This window comes from Staurois parvus, unplaced genomic scaffold (genome assembly GCF_062004578.1).
Source record: "Staurois parvus isolate SC_StPar_1 unplaced genomic scaffold, SC_StPar_1.0 ptg000186l, whole genome shotgun sequence".
Lineage (NCBI taxonomy): Eukaryota > Metazoa > Chordata > Amphibia > Anura > Ranidae > Staurois > Staurois parvus.
In genome coordinates, this window is record NW_028317982.1 from 3,805,815 (window position 1) to 3,832,268 (window position 26,454).

At 44.0% G+C, this 26,454-nt stretch overlaps 1 protein-coding gene across 1 annotated transcript in view; it reads right to left on the minus strand.

Moving 5' to 3' along the window:
• Positions 1-26,454, minus strand: part of WDR1 (WD repeat domain 1) — a 96,874-nt gene that overhangs the window by 70,120 nt on the left and 300 nt on the right. Inside the window, exon 2 of the mRNA XM_089677408.1 lies at positions 11,483-11,604. Coding sequence (XP_089533534.1) covers positions 11,483-11,604 — 122 coding nt within the window. The remainder of the gene's footprint in view (positions 1-11,482; positions 11,605-26,454) is intronic.

A 26,454-nucleotide genomic window follows, 5' to 3' on the forward strand; every position in this document is an offset into this window, starting at 1 on the left:
GAGAAAAAAAATATAATGGTTTTCATATCTACACATTTTGCCTGTTATTTTAAACTGAAATGGGTTGTTTTACAAGGTGACGGTTTACATATACTTTAAAATTGACAAACCCAGGCTATGAAAAACTCTTATTACATGCTATATAACAAAGTGTGCATACTCACAAAGCCACTAAAACATTTGTTGTGTGTACAGTGAAATATACCCAGCTGATCCTACCTTCAGCTGTCCCTCCCTGCCTCTCTGTGTCTCCACTGCAGGCTGAGATTGTGTAAACCAACTGGTGTCCTCTACTGAGCATGCTGTGCCCACACGGCTGTGTCATTCATTCACAGTGTTCTGTGAATGAGTGCCTACAAGTCCCAAAAACCTTAGCAACTGTGGACTTGTAGTTTTCAATGAACTATCACAGTGCTGTGGAGCGATGTGGCAATTCATTGACGTTTGCAGTCAGTACATCTGCTTGTTCGTATATCCCTTACGGCAAGCAGATATTCTGACAGGTCTGCAGGAGACCTGCATGGCATCAGCGATCTACTGATTGATTGCTGGTGCAATGCTTTACAGGCTCCTTTAGACATAAATAATAAATATACATTTTTTTACCTGCAAAAAAAAAAAAAAAAAGTGTATTTATTGTTTTTATCCAAAAGGTGAACTTATCCTTTAAAGAAAAGACTTTTGACATATTTTATACACTTGCCTCAGCCAGACTTCTTATGCTCACTATTCACATTGTCATCCATAGACAAGAGGCCCATTATGAAACACAAGCAGCGGACACGCCTATATGCTGCCGATTCCACAACACCGTGTGCACATATTCAAACAGTTGTGACAGGCACTAATGGAGCTTATAAGGACATACCAATATGAAGTATAGAAAAGCTAGAATTATTCCCTGGCATTTTTTTGTGCTCTCCTTCAAAGCAGAACTCCAGGCAGCAACTAAATGCACAGTGAAATACACGTGTAGGAGCTGCTTTAAGCCTCATGCACAATGGACGTTATTGCAGCTGCTCCTAGGGGAGCCAAACGTTTTTGTTTTCTGCCTCTAAACTTCCCTGCATGTTAGCCTATGAGTCCATACACACAGGCTTTTATCAGCATTTAGAACAGGGGATTTTAGAGGCAAAAAAAAAAAAAAAAAACCCTTACTGCCAGTGTGTCCAGAAGTAGCACAGTTTTGGCAGAAAGAAAACAACAAAAAAAAAAAAAAAAAAAAAAAAAAAAAAAAACACACTTGACTCTTGTAAACGCTAGACGCGCTTAGCACTTGAATGGTAATTCATTTCAACTGTCAGAATAAAAATTATTAATCTGGCCACTAAAATGAATGACCGAAGAGCTTGACGCCTTAAACCGTGCGTAAAAGCATTACACACTTGTACAAGCATCATGATTTTTCTGCCAAGTTTGGAAAAATGTCCTGTGTGCATGAGGCTTTAAAAAGATAATGCACTAAATATCTAGCAAAAAAAAGGAAGACGTTTTCAGCAAAAAAGGCAGGGAAGTGTCATCATGCTCTCTACCTTGTCCAATCAGGGAACACTTTGCATTCATTCAAAAAATGTAAAGGATTCTTTGAATAGCTCCTGAGCCAAGCTGTAGCAATCATGCATACAGAGACGGACACGGCCCTCCATTTTGCTAAGAATTCTCCATGTTGTCCCATCATCCCCGCCTTCTTCTCTGTTCATCGACACTGACATGTGGCCTGTGTGTTGGCCGAGGTCATAGGCAGCCAAAGCACAGCAGGAAGCTCCAAGCTATAAAACCCCCAGGGAGCTGGGTGCCTGGCTGTCTAAGAAACTGTGCAATCTGGCATATCGTAAAAGTATAACCCAAGCCTTTCCCTGAGTTCATAGACATTCCAGAGGAGTAAAACTAGATACCACATTCAAAATCCATTTTCCCCCCTATGTCTCATATCTTGGAATATGAGAGACTTACATAAAAACCAGGCATATCTTCAGATTGGTCAAGATAAGACAAACCATTTGATATGTCACACTCCTTGACTAGCATACATAGAAAAACAGAAAAGTATATCTCTTGAACCATTCAAGTGTATATTTCATATCTCATATCTAACCACTCCACAAATGCGTCTGCATATTAATCTACCCGCGGTTGGGATGTCAAATGTACCTAGGAATAGTTATGGGCCAAAATATAAGCTAAGAGAGATTCTGGCTGTAACTTAGGTCTCCACCTATACTTCCCTCCCCAAATAAGGCAATTGGTTCTTTGTTGTAAGGAGACACCCTGTAGAGATTGTAGAAAAAGGCTGTTAAGCTAGGAGTTGTGAGGGAGAGAAAGCAGAGTCTCCTGCGTTTAACATCGAAACTAGCAATAGAGACAAGAAATCCTTTTTGGCTCAGGAGACATGAAGCTGCTTAACCCAAGGCTTTTTGGCAAGTACTTATCTACCTAAACTACTGTTATCTTTTAGCAGTTTTATTGCTCTCTGTATATTTATATACAGTTGTGTTCAAAATAATAGCAGTCAGACATCACTAACCTGATCAATCACTGTGTTTGGTAGAAATATTTCTATGTGTCAAATAATTTACTAGCAGGTGTAGTAGAGTAACAGAAATCCAACAGACCCAACAGTCATGACATGCATGCTGCTGATTCTGTGTAATTGAATCACTAATTGAAAGAGGCATGTTCAAAATAATAGCAGTGTGGAGTTCTATTAGTGAGGTCATTCATTCTTTGAAAAACAGGTGGGAATTATTGCCCTTATTTAAGGAAAAAGGCAGCAAATGTTGTACATGCTGGTTACAGTGCATTTCGCTCTGAAATTCTGAGGAAAATGGGTTGTTCCAGACATTGTCCAGAAGAACAGCGTACCTTGATTAAAAAGTTGATTGGAGAGGGGAAAACCTATAAAGAAATGCAGAAAATGATAGGCTACTCAGCTAAAATGACTGCAAATGCTTTAAAATGGCAACCAAAACCTGAAAGACGTGGAAGAAAGCAAAAAGCTACCATTCGAATGGATAGAAGAATAGCCAAAATGGCAAGGACTCAGCCAACAATCAGCTCCAGGAGGATCAAAGATACTCAAAGTTACCTGTGAGTACTGTTACAATTAGAAGAAGCCTATGTGAAGCCAAGCTATCTGCAAGAAGCCCCCGCAAAGTCCCACTATTGGGGAAAAAAAAAAAAAAAAAAAAAAAAAACACGACATGCACTGAAGAGGTTACAATTTGCCAAAGAGCACATTGACTGGCCTAAAGAGAAATGGCGCAACATTTTGTGGACTGATGAAAGCAAGATTGTTCTTTTTTGGGTCTAGTGGCCGGAGACAGTTTGTCAGGCGACCCCCAAACACTGAATTCAAGCCACAGTACACTGTGAAGACAGTGAAGCATGGTTGGCAAGCATCATGATATGGGGATGCTTCTCATACTACGGTGTTGGGCCTATTTATCGCATACCAGGGATCATGGATCAGTTTGAATACATCAGAATACTTGAAGAGGCCATGCTGCCTTATGCTGAAGAGGAAATGCCCCTGAAATGGGTGTTCCAACAAGACAACGACCCCAAACACACCAGTAAACGTGCAACATCTTGGTTCCAGACCAACGAGATTGACGTTATGAGTGGCCAGCCCAATCCCCGGATCTTAATCCAATAGAAAACTTGTGAGGTAACATCAAAAATGCAGTTTCTGAGGCAAAACCAAGAAAGAGAGAAGAACTGTGGAATGTAGTCCAATCATCCTGGGCTGGAATACCTGTTCACAGGGGCCAGAAGTTGGTTGACTCCATGCAACACAGATGTACATCAGTTCTCAGAAACAGTGCTTATACAACTAAATATTCATTAAGTGATTCAAAGGAAAGCAAAATCTTCAAACATTTTTTTAGTTTATATAGTGAATGTTTGAGTTTGTAAAGAAGAATACAAACACTGCTATTTTTTTTGAACAGTCTAATATTCACTTTTCTTCAATTTCTTTTTAGATAACCACAAATTTGAAATATTTTCTTCATGTTTTGATTTGGAATAGAATGTGTAGTGTTCCCAGTGCATTTGTGTGTATGGAAATAAAAGCTATTAGAAGGATTTTGAGCTTTATTCACTTTTTTCAAACACACTGCTATTATTTTGAACACAACTGAATACATTGGTTACATCTTTTTTCTGTAAATATTTTTATTGCACCCTTTTGACCTTTTAGTAATAAATCTTTCTGAAAGTGTTGAACGGTTTCAAAAGCTCCTTAATGCAACTTACGAATTCCTGCCGCTGAAGCGCTACTATGTGTCGTTTAACCCTCTGTATAACCTGTCTGCGGTGACAGTGGTATACGGACGATTATCCAATCATCCTAGTGTTATTGCTGATATTGCCGAGTTTCCTATCTGTACAAAAAGGAGGTGGTGGCAGTGTGAAGGGTTAATTGCGTAATTAACCTGACCCAGTAACAATCGCGCTCAGGCTGCCGGTACATCAATTTGTGGTCCAGTGAGCTGGAAAATCGTTGTGCAAGGTGCAGCTGGGAATGGCATGGTTATGCACACGACATCGTGATTTTAGATTGGCTAGTCCTTCGGTCACGAGTTTGGTAGAAGGTCAGGGGTCTGATGCCGCGATCATCACACAAGCGGCCAACCTTCTGTGTTCAGACTGCAGCAGGGAACTGAAGCAAGTGGTGGAGATCACAGCAGTAGTAGTGTCTACTTCAGTGATTTCCAGCTTCCAGGGGCATCAGCCAGATAAGGTATATACATAGTTACATTGCTCCAAAGCTCAACCAAAAATAATTATGTGTAAAATAAAATCCATACCTGGAATTTTCCCTTAAAAAGAAACCTGCCGTTAAAAATATAGGTGGAGGGGGGATACCACTGACAAATTCACCTTCTTCTGTAAAAGTGCTAAAAAGATAGCTTGCTATGCTCTCAATGCTGCAAGCATAAATAAAAAAAAAAAAAAAAAAAAAAAACACAAAAACACCACCCACAAACAACCCACACACTTGTAATCTTCAGGAAATCAAAAAGCAATTAAAAGGCAGAATAAAAAGGCATGACCGCAAGACAGACAAGGTTTCAGGAGATCATGACAACTCTCAAATTCTATAATGACAGGTTTTCTTTAATGTTTTCAGCAAATGCTGTAGATGGATTGGTGATCACATACATCCAGCACGTAAGTGCATACACATGAATCAAAGGCTCTAGTGTCAACACAAATATACTGAGTAGGCATGCAGCATGCATTATTCATTTCCTATTTCCAGAATAAACGTCCGTTTTATGAACATGCTTTATGAAAAGCACTTTAAATTCCATTGACCAATTATTCACAGATTTTTTTTTTTGCCTTTTAAATCCAGCTTTTAAATACGTAAAACCAATTCACAGCAATACACAGTCCTGTGGTCATCAAAAATTCAAGGGCAAAAACTGGCCAATTTAATATTACAGAGCAACGATCATGTATAAAGTGCAGCAACCAGATTTCAGTTTGCAGAAGTCACCAAGGATAGAGGACTGCCAATAGGTTGCTATGGGTTCCTTTAAGCTTTGGTTCACACCATGTTTTGCAAAAAAAAAAAAAAAAAAAAAAAAATTTTGCGCAAGAACCATTCCACATTCCTGTAAAATTCAGATCTAAAAATAACACTGAATGGGTCAAATCGCACCACATCAAAGTAGTGCATGCACTGATTTAGGAACCACACTGCAACCGGATCGCATGGTTGCTTTGTACCATATAATCCAGTGCAGGTTTCTGACCTGCGCTTGGGGTGTCATTAAGATTACACTGACACCAGCTGCAGATTGCAAGGGCACTGCAATTTAAATGCAGTGTGGGAAACGGACATGGATCACAGGTTTCCCACAGCACATTATAGTATGAACTTAGGCTAGGTTCACACTTGTGTGGAAATCGCACCTATCTCGAAACCAAAACCCCACTGCACTTTTAGGTTGGCCATACATTATACAATTTTCTTGAGATTTTTGCTTTAGATTTACCAAAAAAACATATAATACGAGGCCAAACCTAAACAACACTTTCAAATGTATCCAGTTAGGCAGGCCCTTGCACTACATAGTTGAAGGTAAATCTAAAAGAAATTGGGCAGAAATTGAACAGAAAATTGTATAGTGTATGGCCAGCCTTACAGGTGCACGTGGCTGCCATTCATTCTTAATGGTACCCCACACAAGCATGAAGTGCATTTGCGGGTGTGGAATATTGTATGGTGTTGTGGTTGCAAATTTAAAAAAGGAATGCAGACCTTTTCCCTGCCTTTCCCACAGGTACAGCAGACCATTCAAGTAAATGGGCTGCTGTGTCCACGAAAACGTGGGCCACACCAAATGCACAGGTGTGAACCAAGCCTTAGGGTCAGTTCACATCTGAAACGCATAAGAAAGCGGTCCTATACAATTCAATGTGGTGTGATATTCAGCCTATTCATCGAAATGGGCTTGTAGTAAATGCACTACTTTTAGAAACCAACTGCAACTAGATTTCATGGTATTGTGGTACCATGCAATCCATTGCAGGCAAATGCACGATCTGTTAGGAATACACTGACACCTACAACAGATCACACACCCAGCGCGCTTTGAAAGCAGTGGGAGAAATCTCCGCAGTTGAGCTTCAGGAGTTACCAATTACTTTTTTCTTTGTTAGAGTGTCATTAAACCCACATAATTCAAAATGGTCAATAAATGCTGTATTACATGCTGTTCTTACTCACTCAGTCACTATGGGATCCATTTTCTGCATATTGCAAAAAATCCGGTTGATCCTGCTGTTCTCCATCTCCCCCTTCTGTTCCATGTCCTCACAGCAGTTGGGGATTTTGCAGAGCAGTGTTGGCAGCTACTGCACATGCTCAGTTTTCAGTGTATTTCTACACTGAGCATTCCCTCCCTATCACATCTGAGCAGCCCATGTAAACTACAGAGTAACACATGTAAGTGTATACAGAGTGGTAAATGACAGCCCACTCCCTCCTCTTCCAGCTAAACACAATGGGTCGGCCATTACATCTTGATTGATGGAGGTTTCACCTGCCTGTTATTCCAAGGAATAGGCTGCAGGTGCATGACAGTTTGTGATTGGCACAAATCGGCCCACACCATGTTATTGCCAAAAATAAGATTTGATCTCAAACATATATTTGTATAATAATTTAAAAAACAGTTTACTGATATTTAATATCTATTTTGTACTCTGTATCCCAAAGGCTGTTTTTTTTTTTCCATTTTAACGTGACCGGCAGCAAAGGACTAGGAGCTCCTCCCACCACTGTTTCCTTGCAGACAGGCTGTGAAAGAACTGGGTTATATGACAGCTGTACATTAGGGAACAGGTACATAAGTTTGTTTGTTTTTTTTTAATTCAAATAATTACAGTGCTATCAACCACATACACAGAGGGGATAATGTAAAATTAAACAGTGTGTGTTCAGTATCACTTTAATGCAATTCTAAGTCTTAAAAGTTTTATATATATCATATATATTTTTATATGGAAATGTTAAATCAATGTAAATATGAGCCAATACTATAAAAAGCTTGTGCTGCAAGAAATACTTGGGCTGGTATTGCTGACCACTTGTGAAAGTCGCCTAGCTGTTAAGTTGACCCTGTGATCCTCAACACTTTCTGAGTCACTAATCAACAAGTATAGATTAGTATTAGTGACTTTATTTACTTCACACTTAAATCATTGACTCAAAGTGCTAAAAACCACAGGATTAGCTTGACAAACCATTTTAAGAATGGCGGTCTACAGATTTCTCTCAGAATGGGCAAAGCACAATATATGAGGAATACAAGGGTTGCCGTTGCTGGCTTCTTCCTGAAAGTAATATTTCCCTGCCTTTAAATTGACAGAAAAAATATTATTATTCTCCCATTAGAGGCTCATGTACACTGCAGCTCCTAAACTGGTGTTCAGGAGCTGTTCAGCGTTTTTTTCAGCAGCCCCTGAACTCTCCCTAATGTTCTCCTATGTGTCCATGTACACATCGTCGTTTACAGTCGTTTTTTTTGAACACACCAAACTAGCATTCAGGAGTAGAATTTACTGGCTTTTCAAACGCCAGACGCTTCTAAAAACTCTTTTAACCATCTTTACAAGCGTTTGCGTTTAGATGAGTTTTTTGACAGGTCCATATCCAGATGCTGTCCGGAGACTTTTTTCTTCATCAAAAATGCATGCAAAGCATTTTCCATGTATTCAAATAGACCCGGTACACCAGTGCAGTCAGTTCCAGGTTTCACGTGAAGGAAAAAACGGTAGCATGTTCTGCATTATGCTCATGATGGGATCCATAGTAAATACAACCAGAAACAGACAGATAATCTCAACACATACTGCTCTCTCTGCTTCTGCTCACTATTCCTCTCAAAATGTCTGAAATAGTTAATTTTTTTATATTTTTCAGTGCATTCTGGGCATTTGGGAAAGTCTCCTGAGGTTATCTTTTAAAAACACTTCTAAACGCAAAACGCGGTATGCAAGCGTGGCTAAACTGACGTTTTTTAACCTAGCAGTCAGTTTCCATCGTTCAGAAGAGTTTTCCAAATGCCCCGTGTACATGAGCCCTAAGAAAGGATTTCAAGTACAATCACTAAAGGAAACATCTCAAAATCTATTCATGGATTACAAAAATCTCTGTGGTACAAGAAAAACAGCAAGCAAAAACACATTTCCTGTAAATAAAGCATACCTACTGAAAACACTGTATAGTTTATACTTAATTACAGTATAGACATTTCATGCAAAATCTTTTGTGTACAGGTTTGTTTTGACCTCTGCAAACAGTCTATTTCTGAATCACCAGTTACAAAAGATTATCTATATTGAACACCAAGAAACAAATAACTCAGGAAAGTCGGGAGTGGCCATGACTCAGCACATATGCACTCATACATGCATACTACAGGCACCTGAGACACAAGACACATAATCAATGTGTTGGAAAGTCATTAAGATCATGCCCTGCTCCATCCAGTACTTGCCTCTTTAAAAGTAAACAAGTTCATGCATGTCCCCATTCCATCCTTTCCTGGATACAGTGATTGCATGTAACTGCTGCTCTCCAGGGTATATCCATAGAGATACAAAATCTAGTGATTGCAGTGAGCACCATGCTAAAAAGGCAGAGATATGGATTTTCAGCACAAAAAGGTATATGGATTTTGCAAAAAAAATAACTGAAATAACTGTTCTACATGGTCATACTTGACCTTTGTACAGTTCCCATATGTGCAACTGAAGACAACAGGAAACACAAAGCTAGGTAGCCACTCTGAAGGCAAATCCACCTAAATCTTAACTTTCTGTGATCCAGTTGAATGTGACCAACCACAACTAGCTATACAGTAACCTGGTAAACAAGAACCTCACACAATTCAGGCCAAGTACTGTAAGGGCTCGTTCACACTTGACTATTTCTAACTCTTAAATAAGAGAGTAAGCATATGAGAGCTATCAAGAATGTATAATAGCAGCCTGAACACAAAAGGTAACCAAACAACACCTTCAATAGAACATATAAAACAGCAAAGTGCAGCGCTAAAAACAAATCGATAAAAATGCAAAAGTTCCTGTCACTAATAGTGACAATGAAATAATTCCAAAGATGACAGAGTCCACATGAAGATCAGATGTGATCGTGAAACATATGCGTGGGGGGACTTGATCCGAAGTAGTGATAAAAAGTGAATAGATAAATTGCGCACTCACCAGAGGTGCATAAATGATACGCCTTATAGATATGCCTGTCTCATCAGGTGTGTGCTGGGTCATCAATAAGGTCAGGATCCTCTATAGTTACGGGTCACGTCTCAGGTATGGCACTCAGGTGTATAGCACATTGGAAGGTCCCTTAAAGGTGCAGCTTCTGCAGGTGAAGGCGCTCAGTGAAGAGAGCACAATAAGGGACACCACATAGCGTGATACCGTAGGAACAATTTTATTCGCAAATAGGTGCATACAAATGTGTGCATAAGAAAGAAAAATCACTGACCATATAAAATTCAGGATGGCCACCAGCGGTGGTGGAACGTCCAGCTATTGTAGCCCCCCGTGATGCGTTTCGAGCAAAGATAATCATCAAAGGGTGCAGGGCTTACAGTCACAGTCATCTTTGGAATTATTTCATTGTCACTATTAATGACAGGAACTTTGCATTTTTATCGATTTGTTTTTAGCGCTGCACTTTGCGGTTTTATATATTTCTAACTATTGCCAAAAGCCCCCTATAGTGTTTGACAGGCGTTTGGGAAGCGTTTAACGCGCCTCAAACGCCCCATGCACGGTTTTGAGACGGTTGACGGGCATTTCCCAAGCGTTAAAAACCGCACCACAAACGCCTATAATGAAGTTAAATGGTATTAAACGTTCCACAAACGCCTTGCAACCGCCTGCCAGGCGTTTGAGGAGCAGCACCAAGACTCGACAAGAGGCGTCAGTTTTGCCATGACGCTAACTCTTCAGTGTGAACAGCACTGTATGCTGCCATGTGCAGAATTCATATGCGTGTGAGAAGCGTTAAAAAATGCTTCTCAAACGCCTGTCTGATGCCTGCTGACAAAGCTAGTGTGAACTGAGCCTTAGTCAGGCCAAACTGTAGAACCAAGATGCTTGGGAAATGATCTGGGAGAAGACTAATATTATAAGAGCTGGACAGTTTGGGGGTGAGGCAGATGAATTGGGGTACTTGGCCCTCTGCTGTGGATTCTGATTTGTAACTGTAGTGCACTGCTATCCACAAGGACAGAATCCATCCAGCAAGGTCAAAAACCAGCAGTAAAACCTGAGAAAATGTTCTAACTTTTCCCCATAACAGCCATATTGTAAAAGCACAGTTTTTGCAAGTCAGACTCTAGCCACTTCCCCTGGCCATATGCATACATATAGAGGCTTGAACATAGGCCTTACTCCATGCTACTTCATACATGCATTGCTGTTGTGTTGGGACTGCACTAAATTGGGTGTCCCCAGTACAGTGATACGGTCTTCTGGTCACAGATTGATGATCAGAAGCTGGTAAAATGGGCTGCTGATCAAGTGATCGCTGTAAGAGTCAATCACAGTAATTGGGAAGCCCACAAAATGCCTGAGAGTCATGATCTGGTAACCAGTACGGCAGTATTCACACATCACTTTCCTATCACTGCTCTGGTGGGTCTGCTAAGAGTAAGAAGAGTGCAGAGTGTTACTACTTTCATTGTTTAAAATTACTTTTAATATTATTACTTCCCCTCTGGTCCAGGTTTTGTTCTACCTTCCACATTCAGGAGGTATAAAAAACAAAAGACACCATTTACAGAAGACAGTCCCTTTGGTATTATTCAGAGAAAGTTTGGATTATGTGAAAGGTCAGCATGAACTGTACGGATCAGAGATGATGAGTGACCCTGGAACAGGTCTATGTTTAGATAATGATGCAGTGTGAAATACACATCTAGTGACTCCTTACCTCAATATTCCGGATGATTACACATTTCCCATTCGTGTACAGAAAGTTCTTGCCCTTTGGGTCTCCTCCAAGAATTTTAGCCACTCCCCTTTCCATCTGAGGAAGGCTGGCATACACACTTTCTGCAAAGAAGGAAAAGAAACAAAAAACAATTAAAATATGAATTCATGAATTGTTCGCTAAATATCTATAAATATATCTCTCATTCTCTAACTTAAGGAAGAGTACAACTCCAGCCAATTTTCTATTTTGCTCTCTGTGTCCTGTTAGAGATATTTGCCTTCACTTCCAGTTTCAGAGATGCAACAAGTAGTAATGGGCCAATTTACTAAAGGAGTTGAATGCGTGAATATTCACTTTATACGAACATGTGAACACTATCTGCACACGACTATTTAAAGCCAGCAGGGATTTGCATGCATTTTCAATTCACTTTGCATTTAAAAAGTGTATGTAGCTCTAGCAAATTAGTTTCATTTGTTCCCTTTTGGTCTGTTACCATTGAAAGCATTTTATCATACCTTTAATATTATTATACAGGATTTATATAGTGCCAACAGTTTGCTGAGCGCTTTACAATATAACGGGAGACAATACAGCAACAATACAAGAGGGTTAGGAGGGCCCTGCTCCTTGGAGCTTACAATACCTCTGACAAAATATAAAAAAAAAAAACAAAACAAAAAAAAAAATGTACACACTTTTTTTTCTTTTTTAAACACTGAGAATTTAAAAATGGCTCCATTTTATAAATAAATATGGCGCACGTATTAAAAGAGCTTGAAACATACATTTACTCTCCTATCTGATTCCAATAGCTATTGCTCTGGTACATGGTAGCAGAAAAGAAATACATGACACTTTCTTTCACACCGTTTTTTATTACCTGAAGGCCAGTTGTGATCAGGATTATTTTCTAAGATTTTTGAGGCTGATAAGTACAGTCATGGCCGAAATTGTTGGCACCCTTGATATTTCTCCAGGAAATCATGTATTTCTCACGAAACGTATTGCATTAACACATGTTTTGCTATACACATGTTTATTCCCTTTGTGTGTATTGGGACAAAACAAAAAAAGGGAGGAAAGAAAGCAAATTCGACATAATGTCACACAAACCTCCAAAAATGGGCTGGACAAAAGTATTGGCACCCTTTCACAACTGCGGATAAATAAGAATGTTACAAGCATGTGATGCTCCTGTAAACTCACCTGGGGCAAGTAACAGGTGTGGGCAATATAGAAATCACACCTGAAAGCAGATAAAAAGGAGAGACGTTCACTTAACCTTTGCATTGTGTGTCTGTCTGTGCCACACTAAGCATGGACAACAGAAAGAGGAGACGAGAACTGTCTGAGGACCTGAGAACCAAAATTGTGGCAAAATATCAACAATCTCAAGGTTACAAGTCCATCTCCAGAGAACTAGATTTGCCTTTGTCCACAGTGCGCAACATTATCAAGAAGTTTGCAACCCATGGCACTGTAGCTAATCTCCCTGGTCGTGGACGGATGAGGAAAATTGATGAAAGATTGCAACGCAGAATAGTCCGGATGGTGGATAAGCAGCCCCAAACATGTTCCAAAGACATTCAAGCTGTCCTGCAGGCTCAGGGAGCATCAGTGTCAGCGCGAACTATCCGTCGACATTTAAATGAAATGAAACGCTATGGCAGGAGACCCAGGAGGACCCCACTGCTGACACAGAGACATAAAAAAGCAAGACTACAGTTTGCCAAAATGTACTTGAGTAAGCCAAAAGCCTTCTGGGAAAACGTCTTGTGGACAGATGAGACCAAGATAGAGCTTTTCGGTAAAGCACATCATTCTACTGTTTACCGAAAACGGAATGAGGCCTACAAAGAACAAAACACAGTACCTACGGTAAAATATGGTGGAGGTTCAATGATGTTTTGGGGTTGTTTTGCTGCCTCTGGCACTGGGTGCCTTGACTGTGTGCAAGGCATCATGAAATCTGAGGATTACCAAAGGATTTTGGGTCGCACTGTAGGGCCCAGTGTCAGAAAGCTGGGTTTGCGTCCAAGATCCTGGGTCTTCCAGCAGGACAATGACCCCAAACATACGTCAAAAAGCACTCAGAAATGGATGGCAAAGAAGCGCTGGAGAGTTCTGAAGTGGCCAGCAATGAGCCCAGATCTAAATCCCATTGAACACCTGTGGAGAGATCTTAAAATTGCTGTTGGGAAAAGGTGTCCTTCCAATAAGAGAGACCTGGAGCTGTTTGCAAAGGAAGAGTGGTCCAAAATTCCGGGTGAGAGGTGTCAGAAGCTTATTGATGGTTATAGGAAGCGACTGATTTCAGTTATGTTTTCCAAAGGGTGTGCAACCAAATATTAAGTTAAGGGTGCCAATACTTTTGTCCAGCCCATTTTTGGGGTTTTGTGTGACATTATGTCATATTTGCTTTTCTGCCTCTGTTTTATATTTGTTCCAATACATACAAAGGGAATAAACATGTGTATAGCAAAACATGTGTTAATGCAATACCTTTTTTGTGTGAAATACTTGATTTTCAGGAAAAATATCAAGGGTGCCAACAATTTCGGCCATGACTGTATGTGGTATGTCAAGCTGTCTTCAGTTGTTATTTGTTTGTGGGTCTGTCTTTAGTTTTGCCTTCAGCAAGTGAAGTGCATGCTCAATGGGGTTGAGATCAGGTGATTGACTCAGCCATTGCAGAACATTCCACTTATTTTCCTTCAAAGGCTCCTGGGTTGCATTTGCAGTGTGTTTTGGATCATTGTCCATCTGTACTGTGAAGCGCTGTCCAATCAACGTTGCTGCATTTGGCTGAATCTGGGCTGACAGTATAAGCTTTAAACACTGCAGAATTCATCCGGCTGCTTCTCTCTTCTGTCACATCATCAATAAACAACAATGACCCAGTGCCACTGGAAGCCATGTATGCCCATGTCATCGCACTGCCTCCACCATGTTTTACAGATGACATTGTGTGCTTTGGATCATGAGCTGTTCTCCAAGCCTTCTCCACACTTTTTTCTTCCAGTCATTCTGGTACAGGTTAATCTTAGTTTTATCCCTCCAAAAAATGCTTTTCCAGAACTGGTCTGGCCTTTTTAGATGTTTTTTGGCAAAGTCTATTCTGGCTTTTCTTCAGGCTTATTAATGGTTTGCACCTTGTGGTAAACCCTCTGTATTTGTGCTCGTGAAGTTTTCTCTTGATTGTAGACTTTGACATTGAGATGCCCACCTCCTGGAGAGTGTCCTTCAGTTGTCTGGATGTTGTGAATGGGTTTTTCTTTATCATAGAGAGGATCCTGCGATCATCCACCACTGTTGTCTTCCATGGACGTCCATGCCTTTTTATGTTGCTGAGCTCACCAGTGTGTCCTTCTTTCCTCAGAATGTACCAAACTGTTGATTTGGCCACTCCTAATGTTGCTGCCATCTCTCTGATGGATTGGTTTAGTTTTGAAGCCTTACAATGGCCTGTTTTACTTGCATGGACAGCTCCTTGAACGCATGATGTTGGTTCACAGCAATAGATTCCAAATGCAAATACCATACTCAGAATGAACTCCAGACCTTTTACCTGCTTAACTGATGAAGAATTAACGAAGGAGTAGCCCACATCTGGCCATGAAACAGATTTTGATTAAATTGTCAAATTACATTTGGTCCCTTGAAAAAGGGGAAGATGGCAAAGCTTAAGAGCTGTAATTCCTAAACCCTTCCTCCAATTTGGATGTACATACCCTCAAATTAAACCTGAGAGTGTGCACTTTCAGTCCATATCCATTATAGAACTATAGCTTGAATATGTTTTGGTAAATACCTGAAAAAAACTAAAAATTGTGCCAGTGTCCAAACATATATGGACGTAACTGTATATTTGACAATTGATCATCACTGATAAACTCACAGCCTATTTAAAATTTTGAGGCCCTGGAATACTAGGACAGTACAAATACCCCCAAATGACCCTTTTTAGGAAAGCAGACACTCCAAGGTATTTAGTAAGAGGCATGGTGAGCTTTTTGAAGTTTTTTTTTTTTGTCGCAATTTTTTGTAAAAGTAGGAATTTTATTTTTTTTTAAACATACTGTCACTAGAGCATTGCAGCACATGCATATGACTGGTATGGCAGTGATCGTAAATACTGACTTGACTGATGACTTTTTTGGGGGGTTTTTTTCTTGGGAGAGGGCCAATCAGCACTGTCCAGGCAGAGGTCAGGGGTTTTGCATCCTCCGAAAGTAAAAAGAAAACTCCTCCTACAAGCTGTAACCAGTGCTCTGCTGGACACAAGTCACAAGACTGCTCTAACTGCTGATGAGAAAAAGGTATTTAGCAGTTTACATTTACGAAAATAATTGCATTTCCATGTTGAGTGTACTGTGGGAAACCAGATATAGTGAATGCTGGGTCCTGGGTTTAGTAACACTTTAAGGTCTGGTACAGTTCCTGGAAAACGTTGTCCTGCTTAACTGCAGTATGAGCTGCATAACCACCCCCCATTGACTTCTCCATCACATCCAACAACGCCACCATCAAACCCGCCCCGCAGGCCAGAGTACTTGGTGTAATTCTGGACTCCAACCTATCCTTCCAGCCCCAAGTCCAATCTTTAACAAGCTCGTGCAGACTCCACCTCCGCAACATCGCCAAAATCCGCACGTTCCTAACTCCAGAAACCACTAAACAGCTCATCCACTCCCTCATCATATCACGACTCGATTACTGCAACTCCCTCCTTACCGGCCTGCCTCGCCGCTGGCTATCCCCGCTTCAGTCCATCCTGAATACGGCTGCCAGACTCATTCACCTTTCCAACCGCTCCATCTCCGCCACCCCCCTCTGCCAATCCCTCCACTGGCTTCCGATTGCGCAACGGATCAAATTCAAAATCCTAACACTGACGTACAAAGCCGTCCACCATACTGCCCCGAACTACATCACTGACCTAATATCCAAGTACCGCCCAGCACGCACACTCCGCTCCTCACAAGACCTCCTTCTCTCTAGTTCCCTGGTCTCCTCCTCCCATGCCCGCCTCCAGGACTTCTCCAGGGTGTCACCCATCCTCTGGAACTCCCTGCCCCAACCCATCAGATTATCACCTACTCTCCTCTCCTTTAGGCGCACCCTTAAAACCCACCTCTTCAGGGAAGCCTACCCCACCCCCTGCTAACTTGCCGACCTCCTCCACTCTTCCTACCACCCCATCCCCCACAGCTATCTCCTCCTGTGCCACCATCCCCTCCCTCCTAGATTGTAAGCTCGAAAGAGCAGGGCCCTCGATTCCCTCATGTTTTGCATTGTATTGTTGTTCTGTCGCATGTTCTGTCCCCCTTTGTAATGTACAGAGCTGAGCGAACTATTGGTGCTTTATAAATACTGTATAATAATAATAATGACATGGCTGTGCTACGTGGCAGGGATGTCTGATGTCAAGACAGGCTGGACAAGACTACATTTTTACAATTCTTTTGGCAGTTAAGTTGTTCAAAATATATGTATATGAACTCTGTATACAGCCAATTTTCCATAAAGTACAACATTAAGAAAGACCAATGAGCTGGATAAACATCAGAAATCAGGTGGTATGATAATAGAGGATTCTTCAAGTTTCAGCATGCATATCCAGAGCATCCTGCTACACCAAGCTCACAGCACCCACATTTCTCAGTTACACACCTTTCTTCTCTCCTTGGCTCTTTATTGACCACAAATGTGACAAGAGACCTCAATGGCCTTTAGGTACTTGAAGACAACGTGGTGTAGGCCACAGAGAAGGCACAAGAGATGTGCCCACCGTTTGCTTTTTGGACAATCTCAGAGTTTCAACAGATCAAGATGCTCTGAAAATAGAGGAGCTCACAGGCAGGCACTCCTACCCCCCCTTTGTGCCATATATCCAGCCTACAAGTTCACTGTGATGTGGACAATGAAGCTGTCATTTCCCCATCTACTTGGCCCATGATTTGTACTTTCTATAGGCTCAAGTTATACAAAGCCAGTTCTAAAAGGAGAAAGGTAAGCCCAAACCTATTGTGCCATAACTACAGCAGTTGCATCACATTTCTTACAGATTCAGCTCTATTTTTCTTTTCTGTAAAGAAATCCAAAAGCATTCTTTATTCTTGTGATTTTTCTGGGTTTCTTACTTGTACACACATGCCTAGCAGCTGTAAATCCCAACATCTTACAAATACCACATCATAGGATTCCCAATGTCAGGCATAGGAGTCAATTCACTATAAGATCCCGCATGCCATACACACGGGTCATTTGGCGAAAATATTGCATGAGATAATAAGAGTCAATTCATCAAAGCAAAAAATACTGAATGTGAGGTAAATGTTGGGGGAAAAAATGTAAATCATTAAAGTCAATTCACTAAAGAAGACATTCAATATTACCTGGCAGTAGGCAGACAATATTGTAGCAATGTACAAAACAAGGGGAACTTTGCCATGGCCAGTAAAAGTATACAATGCATCAGTGTGCAAATATTCTGCCCTCAACCCAAAAATGAAAATAAAGTTGTAACATTTCACTGGAGGGAGATCGTTCTGTGAATGAAAGCATACTAGAATGTTTCATAATATTTCTAGTTCTTTCTGTGGTGCATTCATTGAAGCCCCTTTCACACGAGCAGACCGGTCGGGTCGGCCTGTCAGTTTTTCAGGCAGACCCGATCGGACCTCTCGAGAACGGCGGGTGTAAAAACGGACATTTGTCTGTTTACACTCGCCTATATCCAATCCGCTAAAAACGGACGGGTGGGGATCCATTTCCCTTCCGTCTAGCAGATCAGATGGCAGAAAGGTGGTTCATTTACACCTTCCACTTCACAGAGGAGAGCAGGCTGTGTGTGTCCACTCTGCATAAGCAGAGCAGACACAGACCAGCCATTCGTCTGCTTAGCGGGGAGCAGCAGACAGATCCCCCACTGTGCTGGCAAAGTCCACCCTGTGTGGAAGGGGCCTTACAGAGCTATCTTCCTCTGTTGTAGTGTTAGCATTAAAAAAAATACACACACACCCCCCAAAAAAAAAAAAAAAAAAAATGTAATATCAAAAAAAATATAATCATAAATAACGCATGTTTTTTAGTGAATTTACCACTTTTGAAATAAATACCGCAGGAGTTATTTTTAAGTGGTTGTAAAGCTCAAGGTTTTTTACCTTCATGCACTGTATGCATCAAGGTAAAAACCTTTTATGTGCAGCAGCCTCCCCCATACTTACCTGAGCCTGATCTGGCAATGTCCACGAGAGCCTGGGTTCTCTGGGGACTCTCTGGGGGCGGCAGCAGCAGGAGCTATTGGATCATGCTGCTGTCTATCACAGCCAGGGAGCCAATCAGGAGAGGGAGGGGTCGAGCCACGGCTGTGTGTGAATTGAATACTACAAAAACGTGTCGCACGCCACATGTTTTTGTATTATATGATTTTAGTTAGACACGAGTATGGGTATGTGTATGGTGTAAGCGACCCACATATTTAATTTGTCACCACGTTATTGATTGATTAATTTTGCAAATTAATTAACTTTAACATAAATTAATTTCATTTTATAAAATACACCATAGTAGCTCACAAGAATCACGTTTAAATGTGTGTGAATTGACAAGCAGAGCCGTGGCTCGAGAGCACGCCTGTGCCCCCATAGCAAGCTGCATGCTATGGAGGCACACGACAGCAGGGATGAGCCAGGAGCGCCAGCGGGGGGACCTGAAAAGAAGAGGATCCGGGCTGCTCTGTGCAAAACCACTGCACACAGCAGGTAAGTATATATATATTTTTTTTTTTTCAAATAAAAAAAACACAAACACACACGACTTTAGTATCACTTTAGCTCAAAAATGTATGTGGTATTGCTCTCTTAGTTAATTGATCCCATAGACACTGACCAGGCTTCCTGCTCTGTAAGCACATGCACAGGACTACAGCATGCATGTTATCAGTAGACAACACAGGTCATCAAAGAAGAGGAAGACAAGATGGTGCCGGTTTTATAGATCATGTGAGTGAATGAGGAAAGAAGTCTGCAAGGAAGATGTGGTAGCAGCAGAATACTATGATCAGTGTATCTTAGGACAGGAACATTTTTTATCTAGCTGACTTTTGTTTGTGTCTCAGTCTGCTACAGTCCTACTTTAAAGTGCACAGCTTGTGAGACAAGTACAGGGGTTGGACAAAGAAAATATATGAAAACACTACTGTACATGATCTGTAGGTGTTCCACATTGACGACATGTTCCACATTGAAGGTGGAAGTGATACAACACTCTTGCTTCTGCTGTGTGATGAGACACCTAACAAGTGAGAAGCCTCACTTTCGTTATTCACTGAGTGCGCTGCTAGTAATATGGGATCATGTCATAGCCTACCGAGTTTCAAAGAGAGCAAAGTGTTGGTGCCTTTGTGACTGAAGTTGCCAATTTGTGGTGTTGCAAGGTACAGTATCAAAGGTTATGACGGTATATACAGTTTCCAGGAAAACGTAGTCTGAGAAGCATAAGCGTGGCTGACATGGTCAACTGACCGATAGAGACAAAAAAGGACATTGTGCAGGATTGTGACTCGGAATAAGAAAACACCTACTGCAAAAGTGACTGTAGGGCTCAATCCCAGTCTTCCAAAGCTCTTGTCCACAAAAACTGTGCAGGGGTGGGGAGGATGGAACTCCATAAGCAAAACATTCATAGATGTACTGCAATTGCCAAACCACTAGTGACCGATATTAATGCTCAGAAGAAGAGAGAGGGGTGTGACACCCATTAATTGTGGACTATCAACCAATGGAAGACTGTAATATGGTCCAATGAATCGAGCCTCACACTGTTCCCAACCACGGTGCGCATTTACATGTGACCAACATAATCCCAAGCTTACGACCAGGACTGTCTTGTGCCAATGGTAAAGCATGGTGGCAGCGCAATCATGGTTTGGTCAACACCATTTACCAAGACGATAATGCTCTGATTCAAACAGCTGGTGCTGCCGAATTGTGGTTTGACGAGAATGCAAAGTCTCACACCTTCCCTAGGTGCCGCAGTCCCCAGACGTCAATATCATAGAATCACTATGGGGAACAATGTTCGGGCTCATTTTCCTCCTCACTGAATTTGAAGGACAGCAGCTGTTGCGTGCGTGTGAAGAGGAAAAGAGGGGAGAAGAGATGCAGCCGTGCACAGAGCTGGATCTCGTCTCCCCTCTAAACACAGGGAGGGGAGAGGGCAGAGAAATAAATGTTTTTTATCTTAACGCAAGGAATACATTAAGGTAAAAAATGTTGTTCGCTTTAGTATCACTTTAAATTGTCTAAAATGTTCTATTGTAATACTGGCTATAGCTGCCAGCGCCAATCATCATGTTCTGCCGGCACGGAAGATTCCACACCGGCAGAATACAATAACACTGAAGGAGGGATTTCCCCTGTTAGCACTGACTGTGTTAATGGGGGAATCAAGTGATTTTCTTTCCTGCAACCATCATCTATAGCTTGCTTCAGGCCTAATTCATACTAGTGCAATTTGCCATGTGACTTGAGTTGCACAGAATCACATGACAATGGAAATGACATTGTTTTTCAAAGGCGGCTCTTCACATCAATTCAACACAACTGTGAAGCGATACTGTGCAGTGCTATTTTTGTGCAATACAGTGCGATTTTGTGGCCCATAGCCTTCAATGGAAACATATCAGAAAAGCAGTAGATTCTTTGCATTGCTTTGGATCTTCTGCATCATCATCTTGGCTTCAGAGTCAGCTGTCACTTCACCTTATGACTCACAGGCAGTCCTCCAATATGCATGAGCAAGACAGCGATCTGCCATAACAATGGTCCTGTAGTCTCCTGAGATGTGCGATTTTATGCCCGAAGGCTGCAGGGGCAAACCAAGGTGCAAAACATGGAAGCAGATACTAAGAAGTCACAGGACGGCAGGCCGCAAGACGTCACAGGACGGCAGGCCGCAAGACGTCACAGGACGGCAGGCCGCAAGACGTCACAGGACGGCAGGCCGCAAGACGTCACAGGACGGCAGGAGGCAGGCCGCAAGACGTCACAGGACGGCAGGAGGCAGGCCGCAAGACGTCACAGGACGGCAGGAGGCAGGCCGCAAGACGTCACAGGACGGCAGGAGGCAGGCCGCAAGACGTCACAGGACGGCAGGAGGCAGGCCGCAAGACGTCACAGGACGGCAGGAGGCAGGCCGCAAGACGTCACAGGACGGCAGGAGGCAGGCCGCAAGACGTCACAGGACGGCAGGAGGCAGGCCGCAAGACGTCACAGGACGGCAGGAGGCAGGCCGCAAGACGTCACAGGACGGCAGGCCATAAGAAGTCACAGGACGGCAGGCCATAAGAAGTCACAGGACGGCAGGCCATAAGAAGTCACAGGACGGCAGGCCATAAGAAGTCACAGGACGGCAGGCCATAAGAAGTCACAGGACGGCAGGCCATAAGAAGTCACAGGACGGCAGGCCATAAGAAGTCACAGGACGGCAGGCCATAAGAAGTCACAGGACGGCAGGCCATAAGAAGTCACAGGACGGCAGGCCATAAGAAGTCACAGGACGGCAGGAGGTATACTATGAGGGAAAATCATTTTTGGGTGAAGGTCCACCTTAAATCAATCAATAAAGGGGGTCACTTAAACTCCAATCTTCCCGCCCTTTCCAAAATAGGAACTGGCCTAACATGATGATGTTCTGGCCTAAAAGCTCTGTGAATCACTGACCCCCAAAACAGCATACAGATAAGGGATCCCAGTATGTGCCTTTGTGACTCATAAGTACTAGAATGAGGTCAGTAATGGCAGATCCCACATTTCTCTCCTGATAAGTATACATCACAAGTTGTACTCTACACACACAAAAAAAAAAAAAAAAACCTTTAAACTAAAATATACTCCTTAGCAGCCACAAGGGATATGAATCTACTTTGTGTGCACCTTTGCAAACCCAGATATTACATTGGAAAAGTAGAAGTGACTTCACTGTGGTGTGCACAGCTTGGGCAGGAAGCAGAGTAGTAGGATGGCCCCAGCACTACTAGAGGGGACAAGACCAGTCACCAAAGCAGAGTAGCAGTGAGCGGTCTTTATTACAGGAAGCTCTGCACAGAAGTAAAGTCTTACACTAGACTACTGCACTGATCTGGAAGAAATGCACAAAGCACACAGAGATTCAAGGAAGAATAATACACGTCTCCTGTGTTTAGACAATATTTGCTTATCCTGGAGTTCAGCTTTAAGATAAAATACAAAATTACAGAAACAACCTGATTGGATGCAGTGCCCCGATTTGACCCATATTTGTACATCCCTACATATGGCAGTGAGAACATACGGCAGGACAGCAGGAGCTATTCTGACATACTTTCTACCATGACCCAGATCACAGGGATTCACTTAAAGGAGAAAAAAAATACTGTAAGATGATTGAAGGTCTCACCCACAGCAAGCATGTCACAGCTATTATACTTCTAGAGCGGGTGAGGACAACAAGACACTGAACTGCCCACTATAAAGCAAAAACAGACATTTCCTAGAATGGAGCACACTATGCTTTGCTGAAAATCTTATGTTTTCCTAGATCACAAAGAAAATCTCAGGAAAATTAAAAAAATTAAAGCAACTTTAACTTTCCCCAGGCAGTGGTCCTCTTGGCAGCAATCTCCCAGACAGTGATTTCCTAGGATGTGCTTCACCTAGCAGCTATCCTCCCAGCAGCAACTCCCCCAGGGCAGCGGTTCCCCCAGGGCAGCGGTTCCCCCAGGGCAGGATCCTCCTGGCAGCGATTCTCTCAAAAGCAGTCCTCCTGGCAACAGTTCCCCAAGCAGTGATCCCCTGGAAGGGATTCCCACAGCAGCAGCTCTCCTCATAGTAAACCCCTGGCAATGATCCTCCAGCCAGTGATCAGATCTCTATACCAGTGTAGAGAATATTGGTATCTCACATACTTCCATTGAAACCACCATTGGTGCTCTGTCTCTACATGTAGCTCTGTACTGCTGGAGAACACACACACGCCCCGGCATGTCCACCCAGCCATGTATGAACAGTGCCAGCACACAACAGTAACTCATGATATATGGCAAAGAATAAAGTCATTTTCATGATTTGTTTTTGTAAACACAGATTCTTGCTATATTTAGCTATTCCAGAATGAATGAATGCAATTAGGACACTTTCCCATCTACAGTCCCACAACGTTCAACTCAGAATACATGTAAGTGGGAATATTGTTCTAGAACTAAAAAGATCAGATAGCCATACACCAAGTCACAGGGCCCATCATAAAAGTGTGAGGTCAATAGGAGCTGCAGGGTGTGTAGAGGAGCCAGGAAGAATCTCGGTCGCTGTAAGGTGTGTACTGGGAGGGAGGACATGGCTGCAACAGGCTGAGGAAGAGGGAGGAAGAAGTAAATGAGAAGTGAGCGGGTGTGTAAATCAGAGAGCCAGCGACACTGCAGTATAAGGGCGTGGAGGGGGAAAGGGAGAGGTTATTTGGTGTCGACACACACACCTCCTTCCCATGTACACACAACATCAAATATTTATACATGAGAGGCACATACATTGCTGAGCGGGGTGACTGAACTGAGCAGGGGGTGCCGTATGCAAGTAAATGTTGGCAACTTAAAGAGGCAGTGTACCAACAAATCAATTCATTACATACCCCCCCCCCCCAATCTCCAAATAGTACCCCCAGATAACAATACATTGGTGCTGATCACATATTTGTATTATTTACCTAACACACACCTCTGTGGATTTCTAGCAAAACCTCCACCATCCTGACATGTACAGGAACACAGTGGCCTGCTGGGAACTTTCTGCTGAGGACTACACACTGATGTATATGTGATCACACATCATCCAACGCCTGCTGACAGCTCAGGCCTACAATGAAGCCGCACACCCCACCGCCGACGCAAGCGTACGCCGCACACCCCACCGCCGACGCAAGCGTACGCCACACACCCCACCCAAGAGTACGCCGCACCCCCCACCGCCGACACAAGCGTACGCCGCACCCCCCACCGCAAGCGTACGCCGCACCCCCCACCGCCGACGCAAGCGTACACCGCACCCCCCACCACCGACGCAAGCGTACGTCGCACCCCCTACCCCCACCGCAAGGGTACGCCGCACAACGCCGACGCAAGTGTCCGCCGCACACCCCACCGCAAGCGTCCGCCACACACCCCACCCAATCGTACGCCGCACCCCCCACCGCCGACACAAGCGTACGCCGCACCCCCTACCCCCATCGCAAGCATGCGCTGCACAATGCCGACGCAAGCGTACGCCGCACACCTGTACCGCAAGCGTACGCTGCCGACGCAAGCGTACGCCGCACACCCCACCGCAAGAGTCCGCCGCACACCCCACCGCCGACACAAGCGTGCGCCGCACACCCCACCGCAAGCGTGCGCCGCACACCCCACCGCCAACGCAAGCGTACACCGAACACCCCACCGCCGACGCAAGCGTACGCCGAACACCCCACCCCCGACATAATCCGGGGGCTGAGCACTATGGAGGAGGCAGTGGTCCCCCCTGTGCAGCCAGACTCCAAGGATTGTGGTCCCCACAGGACATGGTCCTCCTAGCAGTGATAACCATCCCCCCCCAGGATGTAGTTGTCCTAGCAGTGATCCTCCTGGCAACAACCCCCCCCTCCCCAGGCAGTGATCTTCCAGGTAGCGGTCTTCATGGCAGTGATCTGCTAGGATGTGGTCCTCCTGGAAGTGATCCCCCAGGCAGTGTTCCTGGTGGTAGGGAGCCTCCAGTAAGTGGTCCTACTGGCACCAGTCCCAGGCAGTGATCTGGAAGAACAGATATCACCCTTCCTTAACGTAAAGGAGCTCTCACAAGTCCCACTCCTCCATGACCCCCCCATAGTGCTCTGTGTAGATGTATCTGTACTGCTCCTTGAGAACACTCAGGGCCCCCTATGTATGCTCGGTGCACAAAACCCGCCCCCCCTTCCCCATGTATGCTCCGTTCTCAGTCCCCCCCCACCCCACCATGTATGCTCGGTCCCCAAGTTCTCCCCCCTCCTCCATCGCCCAGGTCCACCAGTCCCACGCCCCCATGCATCCTTAGTCCCCAGGTTCTCCTCCATGTATGCCCAGTGCCCAGGTCCCCCCCATATATCCCCAGTCCCCTCCCTCCCCCAAGCATACTCATTCCCCAGGTCCCCCCCCCCATGTATGCTTGGTCCTCAGACCCCCCCTCCCCCATGTATACCCAGTGCCCAGGTCCCCCTCATGCATACCCGGTGCCCAGGTCCCCCCCATGCATACCCGGTGCCCAGGTCCCCCCCATATATGCTCATTCCTCAGCTTCCCCCCCCCATGTATGTATGCTGGGTCCTCAGGTCCTCCCCCCCATGTATACCCGGTGCCCAGGTCCAGTCCCCCCCCCCCCCCCCATGTATACCCAGTGCCCAGGTCCCCCCCTACCCCCATATATACTCATTCCTCAGCCCCCCCAATGTATGCTGGGTCCTCAGGTCCTCCCCCCCATGCATACCCGGTGCCCAGGTCCAGTCCCCCCCATGCATACCCAGTGCCCAGGTCCCCCCCATGCATACCCAGTGCCCAGGTCCCCCCCATGCATACCCAGTGCCCAGGTCCCCCCCCCCCCCATATATACTCATTCCTCAGTTCCCCCCCCCCCCCATGTACTCTGGGTCCTCAGGTCCTTCCCCCCCATGTATGTTCGGTCCCCAGGTTCTCCCCCTCCCCCCATGTGTGCCCGCAGCCCAGGCCCCCCCATGTACGCCCGGTCCTGGCACAGTGGTAATGAATGGTATGCTCGGTGTATGGAGCGCACTCTCCGGCAATGAATGGGATCAGACCACCTGTGGCTCCCCGGGCCGCACTCTATGTATCCTGGGACTTGTAGTCCCCTCCTGGGTGTAAGGCAATGACAGGTGGGCTGAGCCCGATGCAGGGTGTGGAGGTC